Source organism: Panthera leo, chromosome B2, assembly GCF_018350215.1.
Source record: "Panthera leo isolate Ple1 chromosome B2, P.leo_Ple1_pat1.1, whole genome shotgun sequence".
NCBI classification, from domain to species: Eukaryota; Metazoa; Chordata; class Mammalia; order Carnivora; family Felidae; genus Panthera; species Panthera leo.
The window spans coordinates 11,227,461-11,249,806 of NC_056683.1; the positions used below are offsets into that span (position 1 = coordinate 11,227,461).

The 22,346-nt window shown below is 44.7% G+C and overlaps 1 protein-coding gene and 1 long non-coding RNA gene across 9 annotated transcripts in view; one reads left to right on the forward strand and one right to left on the reverse strand.

Annotated features, from left to right (window-relative positions):
- Positions 1 to 351: 351 nt before the first annotated feature.
- LOC122218939 lies at positions 352 to 3,693 on the reverse strand. 2 transcript variants are annotated; one of them, XR_006202184.1, is made up of 3 exons: positions 3,079 to 3,693; positions 1,829 to 1,943; positions 352 to 973 (listed from the first exon to the last, which is right to left on the reverse strand). It is a non-coding gene; the product is annotated as an uncharacterized LOC122218939 (long non-coding RNA). The 2 variants fall into 2 exon arrangements; XR_006202185.1 differs by having other exon boundaries at positions 2,869 to 3,693.
- Positions 3,694 to 13,390: 9,697 nt separating this feature from the next.
- Positions 13,391 to 22,346, forward strand: part of KIF13A (kinesin family member 13A) — a 212,544-nt gene continuing 203,588 nt past the window's right edge. For all 7 annotated transcript variants that reach the window (XM_042937815.1, XM_042937819.1, XM_042937816.1 and 4 more), the window contains exons 1-2: positions 13,391 to 13,478; positions 13,769 to 13,859. In XM_042937815.1, the coding sequence (XP_042793749.1) occupies positions 13,424 to 13,478; positions 13,769 to 13,859 (146 nt within the window). In that variant the 5' untranslated portion in view covers positions 13,391 to 13,423. The remainder of the gene's footprint in view (positions 13,479 to 13,768; positions 13,860 to 22,346) is intronic.

Genomic DNA, 22,346 nt, shown 5'->3' on the forward strand with positions numbered 1-22,346 from the left:
AACACACGTTTTCCTGGAGAAACACTTTGCACAGTATTGTTTCCTTCCATCTTACACACTTTCCAGGAGTGTGCGACCCAGGCAAGGATCTACGTTAAGTGTTTAACAAGGCCCCCAGGAGGTTAGGAGTCATAGTTCAAGGGAGTGGAGAGGTATCCCAAGTCTTCTAGTGAAGCAAAAAAAGGTCTTTTCGCTTCCACGAAGAGGGAAATATTCTTTAAGTTACAGCTGCCGTTAACGGACTCCAAACAAAGTTAATTTGCGCTTTCCCAATGGAATTTTCACTAGTTGTCAGTCTTGGTGTTAACTTGACTGAAAGAAAACTTAAAATATGTATCACTACATGTTTGTTGACCAGAGCACTGTTCTGACTGAACATCCCAATAAGGCCGGGGGATAATGTAGGAGGGAGAAAAAGTTGGACAAGGGCTGATGACTTTATAAATCCTCTACACTATCTAATATTTGAACAGTGTGAGAGTGTCATAGCGTATGCAGGTCACAAGCCAAGAAACGGACAGATGTCCCTGCAGAAGGAAGCAGGCTAGGGCAATGGGGTAACCCAAGTGGCCTGGGGAAAGTAGTAATGAGCAGAGCACCAAAGACCAGCATTCCAGCCCCAAACTTCTTTCTCCTTGAGATACTCATCCTCTCCTTCTGTGTCACTGAGTGAATGTTCTGGGACCTTCTGCTTCTGGGACAGGACACTTTGTATATGACCCATAGGTGACAAGATGGTTCAAAAGGATCTCCACGCATCACTCCATGTTTTCCAGACTATTTCTTTATGTTTCATAGACTATGCTTCCTTCACACACCCCCTCCCCGGCACGCCCCGTCCCCTGAAAACCAACACTTGCACAATGTGCAGAAGGTATGGAACAGCCCCGACTTGGTCCCCTCCATGCTTGTTCTAGGAGCTCCTCGTTCCTACTCAGGCTGCTTCCTGTGGTTGCTTAGACGTGGGTCACATCTAGAAGAGAAATGGCAGGCAGGATCATAGGGACAGGAATCTGACTGAATGATCTCACACTTAAAAGTGATACAGAGAGGGGGCGCCTGAGTGGCTCAGTTGGTTGAGCCTCTGACTTCAGCTCAGGTCACGATCTCATGGTCTGTGAGTTCAAGCCCCGCGTAGGGCTCTGGGCTGATGGCCAAGAGCCTGGAACCTGCTTCTGATTCTGTGTCTCCCTCTCTCTCTGCTCCTCCCCCGTTCATGCTCTGTCTCTCTCTGTCTCAAAAATAAATAAACGTTAAAAAAAAAAAAATTAAAAAAAAAAAAAAAAAAGTGATACAGAGGGGGCACCTGGCTGGCTCACTGGGAAGAGCGTGTGGCTCTTGATCTCAGGGTCGTGAGTTCGAGCCCCACATTGGGTGTGGCGATTACTTAAATACCGAAACTTTAAAAAAGTGACATAGGGGAAAAAATCAGCAAATATTTTTCTGCCAAATGAAAAAAAAAAAAACCCTCTTCTGGGGGAAATTGCAACAGCAGAATAAGCATGATGAGATGGGGAAGTTCACTACCAATCCCACCACACCCAAGACCAGAAAATTTTGGGTTCCATCCACAGCCTCCCTCCCTCCTCAGTGCCTTTGACTCCCTGACCCCCTACTTCATGATCCCAGTCTTCCTCTCCCTCCTCCACTCTGCTGGCCACCCATTCCCCCCTGCATACCCATGTCTTCTGCCCAGTTGACTCAGCCATTTCTTCAGTCTGTGAACACTTGTGGTTCCTTGTCTCTATCAGTGGTCCCTCCCCTCCAACACACATGCGCACACACACACACACACACTCTGACTTTAACTGGACCCGAGTTTACTTACAAGACAAGCGATTGCTTGCTGCTCTGTGTGCTTAGCCAGTCCTGGGAGGCAGAACAAGAGGGCCACGCACAAAGGTGTCAAGGTGGCCATTTTTCATGACGCATACAAAGCTCATCTAGAGAGAGAGAAGACTAAATTAAGCACACAGAGACAGATGAAAGTACACAGGGCTGAAAGGAAACAAGGCAGTAATTTGAATTCTTGACTTTCCAGACTATGGCCACAGCCCTTCATGAGGCCTGTGGTATTTATCTCCCCAAGGAGATGTGTTCTTCTAACACACTCCTCTTTTTGCTTCAGCCAGTTTGAGTTTCTTGCAGCCCAGTGACTCCTGATTAAGATATTCGCTTTCCCTGCTTGGCAAACTACCCCTGAGCCATTAGGCTCCAGCTCAAATGTCTTTTCTAGTGTGAGGCCTCCCTCAGGATGGAAATTACTGTTTCCCCACCAAACTGGTTCACACAACCAGGAAAGCGTGGTCCACCTTGGATGGCGTCTGGCTATTCCTCCCTTACCCTGGAACCCCTTGTTTCTGAGTCCTTATCAGCGATGATGTCGGTTTCTGAGTCCCCAGCAGAGACAGTGTTTGTTTCTTTTTTTTTAATTAAATTATATTATTATTATTTATTTAGAGAGAGCACAAGCAGAGGAGGGGAAGAGGGAGAGGGAAGGAGAGAATCTCAAGCAAGCTCCATACTCAGCACATTGCCTGATGTGGGGCTTGGATCTCGCAGCCCTGGGATCAAGCAACCTGAGCTGAAATCTAGAATTGGACACTTAACCAACTGAGCCACCCAGATGCTCCAACAGTGTCCGTTTCTGAGTCCCCAGTGAAGTCAATGCTTGTTTCTGAATCCCTAGCAGAGACAATGTCTGTTTCTGAATCTCCAGCAATTCCCACAAATACTTCATGTGCCAGCTGCTCAGATAAATGAGTGGATTCATTAATAAATGGGCGGGGGGTGGGGAGGGGCTTTCCATTTTCTATCAATGATCTCTCTAGAATCAAAACCAAAGTGCTCTGATTCCCCTATACTTACCCACACAACTTCCAACTTGAAGTCTTTGCAGAGGGTTACATTCCTTGGGAAACGCCTATGTTTTGTTTTAGGCTTCTCCTCACCTTGCTTTGTTTTGGTTTTGTCTAGTTCCAAACCATTCCTGAGCTCATGTTCGGGAACGAAGGCTATACAGCAGCCAGGAATGATCCCTCTGCCCTCACATCGCGGGCTGTGGCCAATGTGACTTACCAAGCTACTGTCAACCCATTCCCGGATGCCAGTCTGGGCATGTGCCGTTCCAGAATCAGCCCAGCTCTGACCTCCTGAATCTCTGTGTGAGAGAAGACCAGGAATCGCTGTTTCAACAGGCTCCAAAGAACAGTCAGCCAGGTCTGGGACCCTTGGCCAGGTCACCGTGCTTATGAAGGTGAGTTATGGGTCTGTGCATCGAGAGAGATCTCAGATTGTGTTCCGCTCAGCCACTGGCCCCGCTCAGAAGAGGGCAGGGCAAGAGGACGCCCTGATCCAACCTGAAGTAGAGATGAAGCCTTCCATCCAGTATTGTCTTCTACTTCAGGTTCTCCTCAGCAGCTGCCACAGTCCACTCCCAGATCATTTTCACCATCTGGTTTCTCTCCGGAACGGACCGACCCTCCAGCATTGCCCCAGGAGCTTCCATCGTTCTCCCGCCTCCGCGTTCCTGCAGTCCCGGAGCTCCACATAGATTGCACTTCCACAAATATGCGTATCAAACCTCTGTCCTTCCCTGCATAACAGCAGCAGCAATAGTAACAATAACAGTTACCATTGGCTGAGTATTTCTTGTGTATGTGCCAATCACCAAGCCAGGCATTCTGCACACGTTATCTCACTTCCTCCTCACAACAGGTCTGTGAAACAGATATTATTGTAGCCACTTTACACGCAAGGGCTCCTGGCTTGAATATCCACAGGAAATACTGCAAGAAAGTTACAGAAGTGGAAAACAGACAGCACTCAGTAGGACACCAAAGTCTACTTTTCCTACGATGCCACAGTGAGCCCAATGGTCTCTGCAAATTCTACCCCCTACATCCTAGGTCACTGCCATGAAGAAAACTGTTTTCTCTTTTATCTCCTACAGTATTCTGTGACTCTTTTGTGGAAGATACCTTACGCATTAAACTGTAAAACATAATCCTAACAGACTTATTTATAATGCTTATCTTTTGTGCCAGAAAAATACAGATGAGTCAGGACAAATCCATTATCACCCTTAGGAAAGCCATTCACATACATGTTTCAATGGGTATGTGCATTCAGATCCCAAGGCCACCACACGCCAGACATGTGACCTTGAACAAGTTACCTAAGTTTTCTCCTTAGTTTTTACTGATCAGTGTAATGACAGATAATGGTAATAATGTAAAAATTATTATTTTTAACAATATAACAGGGTTATTGTGAGCATTAAATAATAGAACTGTGCTTGGTAAGTAGTCAATGTTTAATAGATGTTTGCTACTGTTAACTATTGCAAAATATAAATGTTATCGTAGCAGATGGCTTGGAGCCCTTCTGTTGAGGAAACAACTCACTGTGTTTTCTGTCTACTAACTATCCACTGAATACTTTTGTACCACAAATGTAGGGAAGGTTTTCCCCTCGCCAAGCAATTCTTTAATTTTCAAGGGATACAGATTGGATGTCTTACAACTGAACTCAATATTGACACTATCCATCTGGATTTAGTGTCAGATCCCGCAGGTGAAGGACTGAATCCTACAAGACTGCCTTCTACCACCTCAGACAGCAATTACAACCATTGTTCTCATGACCCCCTCCTCCATTTGATAATTTGCTCGAGCAGCTCACAGAACTCAGGAAAACAGTTTACAGTTGACCCTTGGACAACACAGGTTTGAAATGCAAGGATCCACTCGTATGTGGATTTTTTTCAATACATACAGTACAGTACTATAAATGTATTTTCTCTTCCTTATGATTTTAATAACATTTTCTTTTCTCTAGCTGACTTTATTAGAAGAATACAGTATATAATACATATAGTGTACAAAATATGTATTAGTCAATTATATGTGTTATCAGTAAGGCTTCTGATCAGTTCCTGGCTATTAGTAGTTCTGGTTTTTGGGGAGTCAAAAGTTATATGTGAATTTTCGGCCGTGCAGGGGTTCAGCACCCCCAACACCCACCTTGTTCAAGGATCAACCGTACTTATTAGATTACTGGTTGATTTTAAAAGGATACAACTCAGGAACAGGCAGATGGAGGAGATGCATGGGGCAAGGTGTGTGGGCAGCGGTGTGGATCTCCCATGCTGTCTCAGGGGACACCACCCTCCTAGCACCTCTGCGAGCTCACCAGTGTGGGAAGCTTCCCAAACTTCATCTTTTTTTTTTTTTTACGTTTATTTATTAATTTGAGAGAAAGAGAAAGCATGTGCACACAAGTGGGAGAGGAGCAGAGAGAGAGAGAGAATTTCAAGCAGGCTCCGCACTGTCAGCACAGAGACTGACACGGGGCTCAATCCCACAAACTGTGAGATCATGACCTGAGCCAAAATCAAGAGTCAGACACTTAACCAACTGAGCTACCCAGGCACCCGCCCCCCCCCCCCTTTTTTTTAACGGAGGCTTCATTGTGTAGGCGCGATTGATTAAATCATTGACCATTGGTGATTGATTCAACCCTCCGGCCCCTCTCCCCACCCCTGAGTTAGGGGTGATGGGAAATAGAGCTGAAAGTTCCAATCCAGTCACATGGTTGGCTCCCTTGGTAACCAGTCCCATCCTGCGGCTGTTCAAATATCACCTCAACTCACTGGAGTTGATGTTAATGCTCTGGAGCTACTTCAGGAATGAATGACAAGACCTCCAACATTGTAAGGAAAGATGCTCCTAGGTTCTGATCACTTAGGTAATTACAAGTTTCAGGAGCTGTGAGTCAGGAGCAACGGATGGACACCAAAATATATATTTATTATATGACAATGCAACACCCTTTCTAGGGGAGGCATTTTCTTTCCTGCTGCACTGGTGTGAGGCTTCCTTTGTCCAGTGAAAACTGAGAAGTGATATGTGCCATTTCTGAGCCAAAGCTTGAAGAGCCATTGTGTGGTCTGACACTTTTTCCTTTCCTTCTGCCACAAATTTAGCATTGTCCTGGCAAGGGGCCGTTTCATCAGCATAGGAGGCTGAATGCAAATGATGGCCCCAGAGTCACCACCAGGCAGGCTGTGATGGATATCACGTGAGCGAGACATAAAGCCCTGTCTTTATAAGCCACTAAGATTGCTGGTCACCGTGATGTCACTTAGCCTAGGCTGAAAAATACAGTCGTTAAACAAGATTTATAGAAAGCCTCTTACTTAAGGATTTGTCTGCTCCATCATTACTCTTTGGCTCTTTGTAGACCAAAGGCATTAGCAGTTTTTGCATCAAGTGCTAGTCCACTTCCAACTGGGCTAGCTTTGGAACCACGACAGATGTTTCCAGAATCCCTGGGATATTTGCTATCAGGTATCTGCCAGTTCTTCAGAACCCATGGCATTTCCAGTTCCTAAGGTAAAGAAAGCCCTATTAACGAACTCCTCCTAACAAAGAGCATATGCATAACGTGTATATACGGGGCACACAGCAGCTGTATTAGTGAATGAAGCCAGTCTTTGGGGGTTGTAGAGACGGTTGAAAGGAACATCTGGACCAGGCTGTGCTGTCAGGGAAGTTCCACCAGCCTTTCCATAGCTCAGCTCTAGTCAGGGTTCTTCTCGGGCTAAGCCAGCTCTCACATGAGCCTTTACTTCTATGCAGCAGGCTCATGTCTCCATGAGCTACCTTCCGAGCCCTAAGCTTCTTTTTCTGACTTCCACATGGGACATTGTCTGGCTCTCAAAACTTTCCCTGATGTTGCCGGAGAAGAGCATGTGCATACTTTTGTTATTTATTTTTTATTTTATTCTATTTTTTTTTTCTGCTTTCTTCACTTAAATAGGCAGGAATAAGAAAAACCAAGCAGAGATGCGTTAGAAAGTTCCAGATTCTCCTTAAGAAGTCCATCCAGTTAAAAATCTTAAGCTCACGGAAGGGAGTCCTGATCAATTAATCATAGTGATAGTGATGATAATGGTAACAACACCTGATGTTTGTTTCACCCTTACCCTGGTCAGATCCTGGCCCAGCAAGGTAAGTACCATCATCATCACCATTTAGAGATCAGGAAATGGAAGCAGGGAGAGGATACGTGACTGGAACAAGGTCACACAGCCTGCAAGCAACAGAGATGGAACTTGAACCTGGGCCGCACGACCCCAGAGTGCAAGCTTTCCCTTTCTTTCTTCCTCATGTTTATCATCTGTGGCTCCAGCTGTAAATGCTCCCCCCCTTCTGAAGGGACTTAATGGATGGAGCTCAATGTCAGCAACATTTCGTGTAAGTTATTGACATTCTCCATGCTGACAGAGTATATTAGCTGCTGCTCACTGAGGATCTTTTTGTCTTCTCACTCACATTGGCACTTTTCCCAGGTCAATTCTATCCTTGCTGTAAGAATCTAGGAGCAGGAAAGTAGCTCAGCCTTGACACAGCCTAGAAGTGGAACCTGGAAGGTTTTAGAAACCCTGACAGTCCTCTGTTCTCTAAATGTCCTGCACAACAGCCTCATGACTATCCTTCAGAGCAGCGTTCTGGGCCTCCTGTAACCATGCAAAATACAGCCATTCCATAGCCCTCAGGTTGATTACAGAGGGTGCCAGCCCCCATTCACAATGCTGTGATGACAACTTCACAGCTATTTTTAAATACTTTTTTTAAAGTTTATTTATTTTCGAGAGAGAGAGAGCAGGGGGAGGGGCAGAGAGAGAAGCTCCCAGGCAGGCTCCATACCATCAGTCTGGAGCCCAGCTGGGGGTTGTGGGATCTCACCCACAAACTGTGAGATCATGACCTGAGCCAAAACCACGAGTCGGACCCTTAACCTGCTGAGCCCCCCAGGCGCCCCGAGAACGTCACAGGTATTAACTCATTTTATCCTAATAACAACCCTATGGAGTAGGTACTTTTCCTCACCTATCACCATGATCCTTTTTTACAAACAAGGAAACCGAGGCCCCAAAGAGTTAGTACAGATTTTCTCGTTCAGAAAGGGAAGGTTCAGAATTCAAACCAGAGAGCCTGATTCCAAGGGTCACATCTGCAGTCCCAACCCTTGGAATTCAAGGGGAGAGGAACCTGATGGACTCAGCTTGTGGCAGAATAGCCCAGAATATTCAGGCTCCGATGAGCTGTTCCAGGCAGATGTGGTTCTATAGTACAATCGTGGCAGCTGAAGCCTGGGAGCCAAGGAGTGAGGAGTAGGGGGAGAGGGAAGGAGAAACGGGGAACATTGCATGTCAGGCACTTACTCAAAAGGCGTCTACTACGTCCTGTGTGGTAGGAGCTCAGATTCCCCATTTCCGCATGAACCTATTGAAGATTGATGGGGGTTAAACAGCGTGTTCCAGGCTGCATGCGAGACGAGATTCGAACACAGCCCATCTTATTCCTCAGCCTGACTTTATTACGACACACTTTCGGAAGAGGATGGCCAGGGGAGTCGAGAAAGAAGGGGTTACATGGCAGACTGTATTTTCCAAAAAGGGCTGCGAATATCACCCACCTTGCATGATCTTCTGAAAATACCAACTTTGCTATTTCCCCCATTGCAATAAGGGAACGATAGTCCTCACGTTGGGTTTGGGAGGGCTGTGTGGCTATGGCAGAAGTGATGCCACAGGACTTGTAAAGTAAGGTCATAAAGGCTGATACAACATGTGCTCTTGAGATGCTCGCCCCTGCAGCCTAACTACCACGCTGGAAGCAAGCTCAAGGGCTACCCATGCAGAAAGACCACATGGAGACAGAACCTTGAGACTACTTAGACACAGAGAAAAACCCGGCCTGCTCCGGCTGTTCTGACCCCCTCACGGTTCCAGCTCCAGATCCCATCTGACTGCAACCTTGTGATAAAACCAGAGCCCCAACTGCCCAGGTGAGCTCTTCTCAGATTGTTTTAAGCTGCTAGGTTTTGGGGAGGATGTGAGGTACAACAGCAATAACCAGAACAGCATATTCTGAGGAACAGAAGTCTTCACGTGGAGTGAGAGCCGCTTGGAGGTGGCTCTCACTGTGAAGGGTTGTCGCGTGTATGAGGAGTCCCACTCGGAGTGTCGACGGTTGGGATTTACAGAGAGGCAGGTTGGATTCTTCCGAGATCTCCTTTAACTATACAACATTAGAACCGAGTCACCCAGCAGTGAGCATGCTGCCACCACACATACTCAAGCAGAGGGGTGACCACTTTGGGGGATGTTGTAGAAGGGTCTAGAAGACCCCAAACAGGCACTTTCTCACTCTGAGTAGATCTGATTCCGAGTGAGTTCAGGCTAGACTGTTTTGAAGAATAAATGTTTAGTAAGCCCTCTTAGAAGAGGTGAGGACTAATCTGGACCTTTCAAGTTGGAGAGCAGTGGGAAAGGAAATGGAAGGAAAGACGACTCAGCAAAGAGCCCCTGGGGGCTATTTAACTAGCAGCACCCTGTTAATCATTCCCCGCTCATCTTAAGACTTCTCATCCATTTGTGGTGGGTTATGGGCATCATTTTTCTGGACCTTTCCCCAGTCACCAGCAACCCTTTTGCCTCTCCCAGTCCTCATATCATATCCCGTTGGATGCTAAGTCATTCATTCCACTCTCTACAATACACCCTGCACCTGTTCCCCCTGCATTGTCATTGGCTTTGTTCTAGCCGTCACCACCTGTCATCAAGAGGACTACAACAGTGCTCTGAATCATTCCTCAGGATGCTCTGAACGTGTCAGTCCCTGGCTTCCAAACCGAAATCTTGGTTCAGTTCCCATTGCCTTTAGAATAGAGCTGAGGGGCGCCTGGGTGGCTCAGTCGGTTGAGCGCCGACTTCGCTCAGGTCACGATCTCACGGTCCGTGAGTTCGAGCCCCGCATCGGGCCCCTGTGCTGACAGCTCAGAGCCCGGAGCCTGTTTCAATTCTGTGTCTCCCTCTCTCTGACCCTCCCCCATTCATGCTCTGTCTCTCTCTGTCTCAAAAATAAATAAACGTTAAAAAAAAAAAAGAATAGAGCTGAAATTTATCTTTTAATTTTTTAATTAAAATTTATTATTTTTTATTACTAAAATTTTTGTAATGTTTATTCATTTTTGAGAGAGAGAGAGACAGTGACAGAGTGTGAGTGGGACAGGAGCAGTGAGAGGGAGACACAGAATCCGAAGCAGGCTCGAGGCTCCGAGCTGTCAGCACAGAGCCTGATGTGGGACTTGAACTCACAAACTTTAAGATCCAAAACCGAGAATCAGAATCTTAACCAGCTGAGCCACCCAAGGACCTCTGGAGCTGAAACTTCTTAGTCAGGCATTCAAGACTTTCATGACATGACAATGAATTAAAATGAAGGGTGGAGGGACATGAAATGAGAAGGGTTTGGGGAAGAGGGAAAGAGACGCTAATCCCTGTATTACTTTCCTACAGCTGCTGTTACAAATTACCACCAACTGTGTGGCTTAACCCAACAGAAATTTATTCTCTCACAGTTTTGGAGGCTACAAGTCCAAAATCAAGGTGTTGAAAAAGCTATACTCCCTGTGAAGGTTCGAGGAAAGAATCTTTCCTTGCCTCTTTCTAGCCTCTCAGAGCTTCTGGAAATTCTTGGCATTCCTTGGCTTGTGGCTTCCATCCCTCCTATCTCTGCCCTCATTTTCACATGGGTATCTTCTCCATGTGTGGAGGTCCAAACCTCCCGGTTCTTTCTAAAGATGCCAGCCATTAGATTTAAGGTTTATCCCAGGATGACCTCATTTTAACTTGATTAATGCCTACAAAGACCCTGTTTTTCCAAATAAGGTCACATTTGCAGGTACTAGGGGATTAGAACTTGAACATATCATTGGGAGGCACTATTCAACCCTCTCTAATTCACTCTGATGGACACTAGAGAACATTGGCATAGCATGGGGATGGAATCTTACTTGTGAAAAGGTTCTGGGTGAAGTGAAGGATTTCAGGAACAGGGGAGGTAATATTAAATAGGGTACTAGATTACCAGGAGGCAGTTTTTTTGAGCGATAGAATAGCATGCATGATCAAAGGATAAAATTTTAATCAGGAAAAAAAAATCAGCTTGGAAGCTGGGTATAGGAGAGATTGTAGAGGGTAAAACTAGGAAGTTCAGTTTTGTTTTGTTTTTTTTAATATTTATTTATTTTTGAGAGAGAACACAAACAGGGGAGGGGCAGAGAAAGAGGGAGACAGAGAATAGGAAGCAGGTTCCAGGCTCTGAGCTGTCAGCACAGAGCCTGATGCGGGGCTTGAACCGACAAACTGGGAGATCATGACCTGAGCTGAAGTCAGAGGCTTAATCGACAACTATCCAGGCGCCCCTAGGAAGCTCAGTCTAAGAGGATGTCTGAGTAGCCAGAAAGTGAGGAGAAAGGCATAGAACTAGATGGTTAGCCCCAGGAAGTTGTTAACCTTGCCTCTCTTCTTTTTTTTTAAGTTTTATTTATGTATTTTGGAGAGATTGAGAGAGAGAGGAAGAATTCGTGGGAGAGGGGCAGAGAAAGACGTAGAGAGAATCCCAAGCAGGCACCACCCTCAGTGCCCTTGAACTCATGAAATATGAGATCATGACCTGAGCCGAAAATCAAGAGTTGGATGCTTAACCAATTGGGCTACCTGGGCATCCATCCCTAGCTTGCCTCTTTTGCTCAGCATTATATTCCAAGAGCCTAGAACAGTGTCTGTCACATAGTAGGTCCTCAGTACTCATCTGTTGGGTAGATGAATGGGTGGACTGAGTTAGCAGACCCTGCAACAGGACAGAAATGAGGAGGGGAGCACCTGGGTGGCTCAGTCCGTTGAACATCAGACTTCAGCTCAGGTCATGATCTCACAGTTCATGAGTTCAAGCCCTGCGCGGGCTCAGTGCCGACAGCTCAGAGCCTGGAGCCTGCTTCGGATTCTGTGTCTCCCTCTCTTTTTGCTCCTCCCCGACTCACAGTCTCTCAAAAATAAATAAACAAAAGAATTAAAAAAAAAAAAGATAGAAATGAGCACTACTTAGAGTCAAGCCCACAACGTGGCACCTGTTGGGAGACAGCAGGGAACCTCTCTCCCACCGCTTGGTCACACGGTCTGGCATTATACCTGAATCCAGTGCTGTTTTCCCATCAGAGTGTCTACAGAACAGGACACATACATTGTTTTATTCATGCTGTGTGCACCCTTTATGGCACCGTGCGCACAGTAGGTCCCCAAGTCCCACAAATTTCAATGAACTTGTGAATGACTGAATTTCTACATGTAAGCAAAATAGAAATATTTCTCCCAGATTTAAAGTCTGAATTTTAAACTTCGGTGCGCTTCAGAATTGCCTGGCACACAGTAAGCTCCCGATAAGCACTTGTTGAACCAAACAGAATCAATCAGATTCACTCAGTTCCGCCCTGGCAGCGAGGTCTGCATTTGGCAGGACGACAGAATCCATTGCTATTAAATTCTTATGTAAGAGCGAATGACCCTCCCAGCCTACTTGACGTCTCTCGCCCAGGAGAAGTGGAGGGGAAGGGAAGGGAAGGGAAGCGAGAGCGGTGTTGAGAAGCACACACTCTGTCGGCGACAGATGCACAGATTCATTTCTAGCCTCGGGCCCCCACTTGGACCCGAAAAGACCGCTGCACCGGGTGTGGGGCGGGCGGAGGGGGCGGTGTGCTGGCAGTGCGGTCGCAGCGTATTTCATTCCGTGGGTAAGGCCTGCCCACCCGGTGCGCCCTGGGGCTCCCGGTCTGCGGGTGACAGCGGTCCCCCTGGGGGACTCAAGTTCCAGGCGGTGCTCCTGGGGGTCCCCGCGGCCGCGGGTGCCGGCACAGGCTTGGCCCGGGGCTCCCCAGGCCCCCGGCCCCCCCACCCCGGTCCAGTCTCCCCAGCGCCCGGGCCCCGCCGCGCGCCCCCCGCCCGGCCCGGCCTCCCCAGCGCCCCAGGCCCCGCCGCGCGCCCCCTCCCCCGGCCCAGCCTCCCCAGCGCCCCAGTCTCCCCAGCGCCCCGGACTCCCCAGCGCCGGAGGCCCCGCCGCGCGCCCCACCCCCGGCCAGGACTCCCCAGCGCTCCGGACCCCGCCGAGCGCCCCCCGCTCCAGGCCTGGCCTCCCCAGCGCCCCGGGCCCCGGTGGGGCGGGGCGGGGCGCGGAAGATGGCGGCGCGGCCGGGCCCGGGGCGGGCGCGAGGGGCGGCGGCGCGGCGCGCTCGGCTGGGCCGGCGCGGCTAGAGCGGCGCCTGGGCCCGGCCGCGCGGCCTCCTCCCGCCCGCGCCGCCGCCGCGCGCCCCGCCCCGCGCTCCCGCCCGCCCGCCCGCCCCTCCCCGGGCCCGGCCGTGCCCCGCGTCGCGCTCCCCCGGGATGGCCCGCGCGCCTCGGCGCTGCCTCGCGGAGCACACGGCGGAGCGGCGGCGGCCGCGCTCGGGGGGCGCGCGGCTGCGGCGGCGGCGGCGCGGCGCGTGAGGGGCCGCCTGGGGCCGAGCGGGCGCCGCCAACATGTCGGATACGAAGGTAAAAGTTGCCGTCCGGGTCCGGCCCATGAACCGGCGAGGTGAGCAGCTTTCCGCTCGTTTTTCTCTGTGGTCGGGCCGAGGGCGGGGGCAACTTTGGAAAGTGCGGGCCGCGGGGCCGGTGGGGGGGGGGGCGCGGCGAGAGCGCGGCGGGGCCGGGGCGGAGGCGGCGCCGCACTGGCCGCGGAGCCCCCCCCCCCCCCTCCCGGGCGCGCGGCTCCCGGCTCCGGGCTCCCGGCTCGGCCGCCCCCCGGGAGAGCCCCGCGCCCTGGGGGCTGCAGGCGCGGATGCTCGGCTTGCGGCAGCGGCCCCCTTCCCCTCTTGCTTTCAGAACTGGAACTGAACACCAAGTGCGTGGTGGAAATGGAAGGGAATCAAACGGTCCTGCACCCTCCTCCTTCTAACACCAAACAGGGAGAAAGGTAAAGGGGAGCCGAGAGGGCGGGCAGGGGGGTCCCACCCGCAGTCTCCTACAAGTGGGAGCCCGGAAAATGGGATGGCTCTTCCGTATGGTTACGGGGACGGCTTCAAGTTTGTCGCACGCTCCTGTCTGAAGCTGTTACAAGTCCAAGTTCCTCTCCTCCCGCGGCACCCCCCCCCCTTGTCCCCTCCCGTCTAGAGTGGCTTCAGGCAGGGCACCCCGGGCCACCGCCGGCACCAGTCCGCTGCGTCCCCGGCCGGCTTCGCGGCACCCGGACAGAGGGGGCCGGAGGGAACCCTACGGACGACCAGCCCCACATTTTACAGAAAAGAAGACTGAGGCCTGAGGGGGCAAGGGACCATCCCAAGGCCTTGTTTTCGTGAAACCCATTGCCCCTCGTTTTGCCCCTACCACTTCACAGTGTGCTTTATTTGGCAGAATTGCTTAGGGACTTTGTATGTAAAATGAAGGGGGGGGGGGGGCGTAATAAAGCCGAACAGTATTGTATGATGCAGGCTGAGGCGTGGACCATTTAAAGTCTATTATTTTGTTGGTGCTGGGTCTAGATAATGCCTGAATGTAATGCGCGAATTTTGATTTTCAAGGAAACAAAAGTAGTGCCCTGAGCTGCATAGACACTGGGGGGATGTTTAAAAAGGGGCTGCATTTACTAGATGGCAACATATTTGCATTTGAAAAGTGGTAACTCTTGGATCCTTATTAATTCTGCTCTATTCCACGCAGCAGTATGGGAAAATGCCTTAAAATAATTTGAATATTTGGCATTTTTCTGGTAAGCCCCTGAGAAGAAAACGGTTGGAATTCATTCAGCATCGCAGTGCAGTAGCTTGTAAAAATAGGAAAGATGAAAACTGTAAGTTTGACAGAATTAATTCCTCTGGGACATGAGTATTAAGTGTGTTTCTAAAAGTCACCTGTTGATCTACGCGCTACAATTTAGTGATTTGTGCTCTTGGGAGGTTTGGCACTGAATAGAGACTGAAGTAGGATTTGTTATTTTATTGCTAAAGGAAGCAACTCTTAACCATAAGGAGTGCTCTACTGTTAGCTACTGTTTAATGAAATACATAATCATGTGGTGTTCAGGCACAGTTTTGCTAAATTTTGGGGAAGAAGGTGTCAGGACGTGAGATTGGGAGTTCTTTGCATTTTGTACTGAGGCTAGAAATTTTTATTCAGTTTTCAGACTACCTATAGCAGATTGTTATGGTGATAGTAAATTGCTAAGTTATACTTCAAATGTTTGTTAAATGCTTTCAGTAATGGATCTATCCTTGGATAATATTTTTGGATGCATTGTAAATATTTATATTATTTTTAGATACATTCGTAGTACTATAGTTGTATATTTCATGGTGCTAACGAGCCAACTGAGTAAATTTAAATATTTACAGATTAAATTAGGTGCACACAGCATCAACATTTTTTTCTAAAACTGGGTATTTTTATGTTGTCCCCCCCCCCCCCCAAATTCTGCCAGGTCAGATTCTTCAAAGCAGCGGGGGAAACAGGTAGAACATTAATATTAGCTTCTATTATGTAGTTGTAGCTTCTGTTTCCTTTGCTGGTTTGGCACCTGCTCCTTGCCACTCTTAACGGTAGGGAGTGCTACTGTTAGCTACTGTTTAATGAAATGAGCTTTGTGATTCGTGGAGAGAAACATTTAATTCTGTGGAACTTGGATAGAAATGATAACTGTAGACGGTTGTTTAGAAATGCTCAATAACTAGTTGATCATTTTTAGGGCCACCACTGCAGATACTAATCAGGGTCTTTTAAGTAAAGGTTTGTAGGACGATTTGGGAATTTATCCATCTGCTTGCTTATTGGAATAGCCCCTTCTCTGAAGCTGTAAGAATAGCATTGAAACATGGGAGTTCTCTTGTTTTGTCCTCCTGACAGATAGGATTCTTTGGTGGATGGACCCTTCTGTGGAATTCTGCCTGGGTACCGGTCATGCAGTTTGCAGAATACTTGAGTGGAGTCAACTCCACAGAGCCGCTTGTAGGTTAGGACTATTGTCTTTGCAAGGATGGAGACATCAAATGCATTTTGATTTTCATTATGCGGCTTGGTGTCCTATTTCTCCACCAGGTTTTCACTTAAAGCAACAGTGCATTTAAAAATAGAAATGATTCCTCCCTTGGGCTCTGGGTTGATTAATTACAGCCATGCTTCATATTATGTTTGCAGTTCATTTCTATCATCTGTTTTGGGACAGAGCTCAGGGCAAGGTGGGAATATTATTTTTCTTACCTAGAAGTTCAAGTGTTTAAATAATATTGGCAGACCTATGTCAAAGTGAGAATTATTATTTTGCTGAAAATTGCAAGAAGTTGCAATGTATTAACCATGAGTAGAAAATTTAAATTAGTGGGTGAAAGTTTTCAGTCTTAACAAGTAAAACCAAGCAAGGGTGCTTTGATTTCCAGGGAAAGAAACAGGCTTAGCTTTCACAACTTTCCTCCTTTATGGAATCAAAGCCAAGACTACATGTTAAGGACCAAAAGATCATGGGGCTTCTGAGGTTAAAGATATTTGTGTTGAAATTATAAGAAAATACACTACAGAGTTAATAGTTGACATATATATAATATATATAATATATAATACAATATCAGGTTAATAGTTGACACATATACTCATCACCTTTTTGAAATATTAAGACATATGTGAATATGTTTCTTAAAATTCTATTGCATTTACCATTCAGGAGATATTTACGATGTTCAGATCATTTAGGTACCTCTCTCGGCACAGGGGATCCAAAGATCACTATGGGCCCACAATATTTTTGATATGTACCATATCATTTGGAAATTACCTGTTTCCTCTTCTGTCTCCTTTTGAGTTTGCAGGCTCCCTGAAGGCAGGTACCTTATCTTACTTCCCTTTGTGTCCCATGCCTCCAAATAGCACCTGGCACACAGCAGGCACTCAGCAAATGTCTGCACTGAGTTAGGTCCCCCAGTGTGATGGGGGTACTGAGGAAGGGCTGAGGAAGTGACCAAGGGTCCTGGCATCCTGCAGGGACAGATGATAGCATTTGTGTTGGCCTTGTGGTTGCTAAGAGTGTAGGTTCACATCTTCAAGATCAGGAGAAAGTCCTCTTTGTCAAAGAAAGCTTGAAAACACACCTGCCACAGATTATTTCTGGCTGATTGTGTGTCTATGCACACAGCACATGGACTAGGATGCAGAAGGAAGGCAGTTCAGGAAGAGGAAGAGAATAAGAAGCCCTAATTGCCAAAACAGGTAATAGTTTAAAAATCAAAGTATCAAGAGACACATCGTGCAAACTCTTTCACCCTGCTGTCTCCCTGGTTCTCACATCCCCTCATCTCTCCGAAACAATGTATATTTTTAGATACACATACATACACACATGTGAATCTATTGTTTATGTATATTTCAACAAATATCTTTAAATACCCATATGTTAATACTCATTCTTTTTTTATGTCCAGTTTGGATGGGAGTGGTGGTTTTAAAAACACAGATGGGTAGCTTATGAACCTGATTTTATAACTTTTAGGAAGTGAAGCTTTATTATGAAGAGTATAATGGAACTTGTTTCTGTAGATGTTTTGATCTTATTTTATGTAAGTGAATTGTTGGGTAAGCATTCACAGCAATGTGCATGTATAACCCAGCTAGGTGGAAAGAAAAATGGGCTAAATTTAGGCTCTTAGTAAAAAAGCATCAAAGTTTTAGCTTCTTGACCGATTTTTCCATACTGCGGGATGTGTGGTGTAGCTTGTAAAGGGTATGCTTGGTCTGTGGGAGAAAGCTATGTCTTAGTCAACTGTGTATATATTTTCTAGTTTATGTATTGTATGTTGTAGTTTTTTTTTTTTTTTCTTCCAAGCTGGCTTTCCCTGCTATTCCAAAGGCTTCTAGGATGGCACCTTCTGCTCAAGTATCTTTGTAGATCAGAAATTTAGAAATTAGTGAAAGTCATATGAAATTTTAAAAAATAGATCACCTAAGGATCAGTAAAATTCCACATTATAAAATTATTTGGGTGACTTTGAATTCTCTTCTGTTTTCTGTGTTGTTATATTTCTCTCTAGCTCAAATATTATAGTCGATTGTAAGAAAGCAGAGCATTTAGATTTCATTAACTTAAGAGTGATCATTCTTCATGCATGACATTCGTGGTATTTTAAAGAGCTTATTATGGAATGTTTTCATTATCTGTCAGTGCTTTCCGTGTCTTTGTTTTAAAATAAAGGTAGATTGGAATTTCTTACTTCTAAGAAATAAGACTAAATGTAATTATAATGCAATGTAGATTAGTGTTTTTAAAATTATTTTATTCATAGTCCACAGTGAAAACTACATTTAACATCATGGACTGTGTTTGTGTGTATGCACGTGTATGAAGGTTCACAAAAATTTTACTATATGCAGTGTATCTGTTATTTTCTATCCCTCTCTGTTCTAATTCATTTTAGAAATGATGGTTGACTTGCTTAATAGATTTCATAACCCACTAATGGGTTACAAATTTATAATTTGAAAAACAGGTTTAGTGGGTAAGAGGCTGGGTTCTGAATACATATATGTATATATGTAATATGTGTATAAAATCTGTGCACTTTATGTATTTATTTAATCTCCACATGCAACATGGGGCTCAAACTCAACCCTGAGATCAAAATTTACATGCTTTTCTGACTGAGCCAGCTAGGTGCCCCTAGTGCACATAATTTAAAGTGTGAAGTAGTTCTATAATTTATAAGGGCTGTGATAAAAAAAGAAGGAATCCTCTTCTTCATTTCTTTCCCCAGAGGCAACTACATAATAGCAATTTTAGCCTATTCTTTTGGAATTTCCCTTCATATTTCTGAATAACATACTGGTAGTGCTAGTTTCTTATGTGTGTTGTGTTCTCTTTCAATGCTCTATCCCCACCTCACCCCCAAATTCTTCCCATCCTCCATTTCCCCAGTATGGTTATATGGTAATTTTGATAATATGAATATTTAGTATTTACATTATTTATATGACTATATAATATAATTAGCTGTTTACAGTTGAGCCATGTGCTCTTCTGTGGTTTCTTTTCACCACAAAAAATTGTCATACAATTTTTTTCCCCCCTGGAGTTAACAGTTGCTTTTCTTTTTTCTTTAATTTGCTTCTTTTTCTATGTACTTATCCTTAATTCAACATTTAAATCATTAAATTTTATCTGCTCCTTACCTAAATCTCCTTTCAGGAAATTCAAGAACATTCAAATACATTAAGTTCTCTCTTGATCTCATCTTTTTAGAGACATTTATCTCAAGCCTTCAAATGTGCTCCTTTATGAATGGGTAGTCTTCTGTGCCTGACTTAGCTATCACCTGGGGTTGCCTGTCACATTATTCTGAGGATTCCTTTTATCTCTTTTCTGTGTGGAATCTCTTGTTTTTCTGTTTCCTTTTCCTTTCTTGGTTTACTGTCTTAATTTTGTAGAACATATTCTTTTTTGTTTTTAATGTTTATTTTTGAGAGAGAGAGTCAGAGCAGGAACAGGGGAGGGACAGTGAAAGAGGGAGACACAGAATTCAAAGCAGGCTCCAGGCTCTGAGCTGTCAGCACAGAGCCTGATGTGGGGCTCGAATTCAAGAACCAGGAGATCATGACCTGAGCCAAAGTCAGCGCTTAAGTGACTGAGCCATTCAGGAGCCCTGGCATGTTCTTTAGTGGCTTCCATAGAAAGGGCAAAGTTTTTTGAAACCATGAAAATGTCTAATCTACCCACTCATCTCATTGATAGTTTACATGGGTATCAAATTCATTTTAGGGGCATCTGGAGCCTGCTTCAGATTCAATGTCTCCCTCTCTTTCTGTCCCTCCACTGCTCCCATTCTGTCTCTCTCTCAAAAATAAACATTAAAATTAAAAAAAAAAAAATTCCATTTTAAAGACATTGGTTGCTCTGTTGTCTTTTATCTTCCCATGTTTCTGTTGAAAAGTCCAAAGTTAGGTTTCTAATCCTTTAGATGTTACATAGATTTTCACTTTCTAGAATCTTGTAGAATATTCTTCTCTGTTTTTGAGAAATCACAATAGGCCTTTTTGACCTGAGAACTTGTGTCCTTGTTCTACCTTCTAAGAGATTTCTCCACTTTATCTTTCAACCCTTATGTTTAATTTTTCTTTTATGCTATCATACTTTTAATTTCCAAGAACTCATTATTTGGCCTCTGACTTTTTTTTTTTTTTTTTTTTTGTAGTAGCCTATTTTTGTTTCTTGGTATTTTCACTCCCTTTCTGAGGACATTAATGATAGTTTTCTGTATATAGTCTACTTTTTTCTTTTAAGTGTGTTGTTTTGTTTGTGTTGATCTCCGTCTTCTGTGTTAAGGACCTTTGCTCAGTTGGAGCTGAATGCAGCTAGACTCTGGTTTCTCCAGGGCAAGGACTATATATGATTCATCTTTGTATTCTCAGTGCCCAGATTCAAGAATGACCAACACACCAACACAAAGGATTTTGTAAGTTCTCTTCACTGCTTAAAAAAAAAAAAAAAATCATTAAAACCTTCTATCCAACCCTTTTTCTGTTGAACTTCCAATAATGGAAATAAAAATAATGATTTCCTTTTTTTTTTTTTTTTTAACGTTTATTTATTTTTGAGACAGAGGACAGAGTATGAACAGGGCAGGGTCAGAGAGAGGGAGACACAGACTCGGAAGCAGGCTCCAGGCTCTGAGCTGTCAGCACAGAGCCCGACGCAGGGCTTGAACTCACGGACCGCGAGATCATGACCTGAGCCGAAGTCAGCCGCTTAACCGACTGAGCCACCCAGGCGCCCCGATTTCCTTTTTCTTAAGAGCATATGTAAACCCTGTAATTGAAGGTAGTAGTTGCCTTAGACAATGCTTAATTACCAGCATTCATGAAGATAATTAGTTGTAGCTGGTACAAAAAGCTGTAAAAAGTAGAAAAATCTTATTTTTGCATCACTCCTGCAAAAATTTTAGTTGAGAGATTTTTTTGGAGTCAATTTTCATTTAAAAATATGTATGCTTATGGGGCTGGGAAAATTTTTCTAAATGGTACCGAACTGGCCAGTTTATCAGCCCAGTTAACTTGGCTTCTTCTGGTAAAATCTAGTTGGACATAAGTGGATAACTTGGATTGTTTCCAATTTTTAACAAAATTAAATATGCTTCTCACTCATATTTTTAAGAAATTTACAGGAACAGGTTTCCTGAAGACATCAAGGTTTCTCAGAGTTATTCAACTACAGTTACCTTTTCTCAAATTTTCCCTGGAGCTAGAGTAGAGAACGTGTTTATGCATTTAGAATTTAAAGGAGTTTGGAGAATATTACCAGCATAGGAAACAAAATAGCAGAGAAACCAACACAGAAACACTCAGAAAGATTACACCGTACCTTGACAACGTAAGAAATTCAGTTTAATAACAACGGAGCTGTCGATAAAGGAAGTAATGCTAAAATTTATATGAAAACATGTATTAAAACAATCAAGAGTTGATTTATGTGGGATTCAGGAGCTATGCTTTCAAAGAAGGCCACTCTACAAAACATTTCTGGGACTTTATGCTTGCAAATGTAAGAAGAAAATGTGAGAAATTCCTCCTGGGTAATTAGTTTATTTGGCATTTTATCACTCAACAAATATGTGGAAACTAAAAGAAAAAATGTCAGGTTTTCACATCTTTCTAAAGTTTTATTTGTAAAAATACACAATCCTTCTATTTGAATGTAGAATCTAAGGTTAAAAGGAAGAGTAGAAAGAAGAAATCCTTGTGACTCTCAGGAAAGGATAACTTGTCTAAGCCTAATCATTTGCCTCAGTCCTGTCTTGATTGCGTGTTTCTATGAGATGAACAATTCAGTGAGTCACTGATAAAGTAGTAGAACTATTTTACAAAATTGTTCTTGCAATGGACTTTTCACATCAAAGCACAATTACATCTTTTTGGAAAGTTGCTTCCTTAGATACTCTAAAATGTTTTTCCATAGTTAACTTTATAAGAGGTATGGCAGAAAGAAAAAGGGATGGGAGTCATTGTCTGGCCAAGACTAACCAGTTACTCTTATTTTTCCTCTACCTTCATTTTGTCCTTGTCCATGTAATACACAGATCTGCAATTTCAGTTTTCTGTTTTGCTTTTCTCTCATTTATATTTTTGTCATGCAACATAAGTTTCACAATTATAATTTTAATAATTGAATGGTTTGTCGAGTTTCATGTAATTTTTAACCATTTAAATGTTTTGGGGCCTAAAGATTGTTTCTCTTAATGATTATAAATAACTGAGAGCATCTTTATGAGACTTTTTAGAATTTTTGCTAACTGAAAGGCATTTCTTCTCATGCAAATTTGCTAACTTAAAAATACACCTTTAGAATTATATGACTACATGAACTATGCTCTTACATTATAATGGAATTAAAAGCTGATGATTTATAGATTTAAATATGAGATAGGTCATGGGAAAA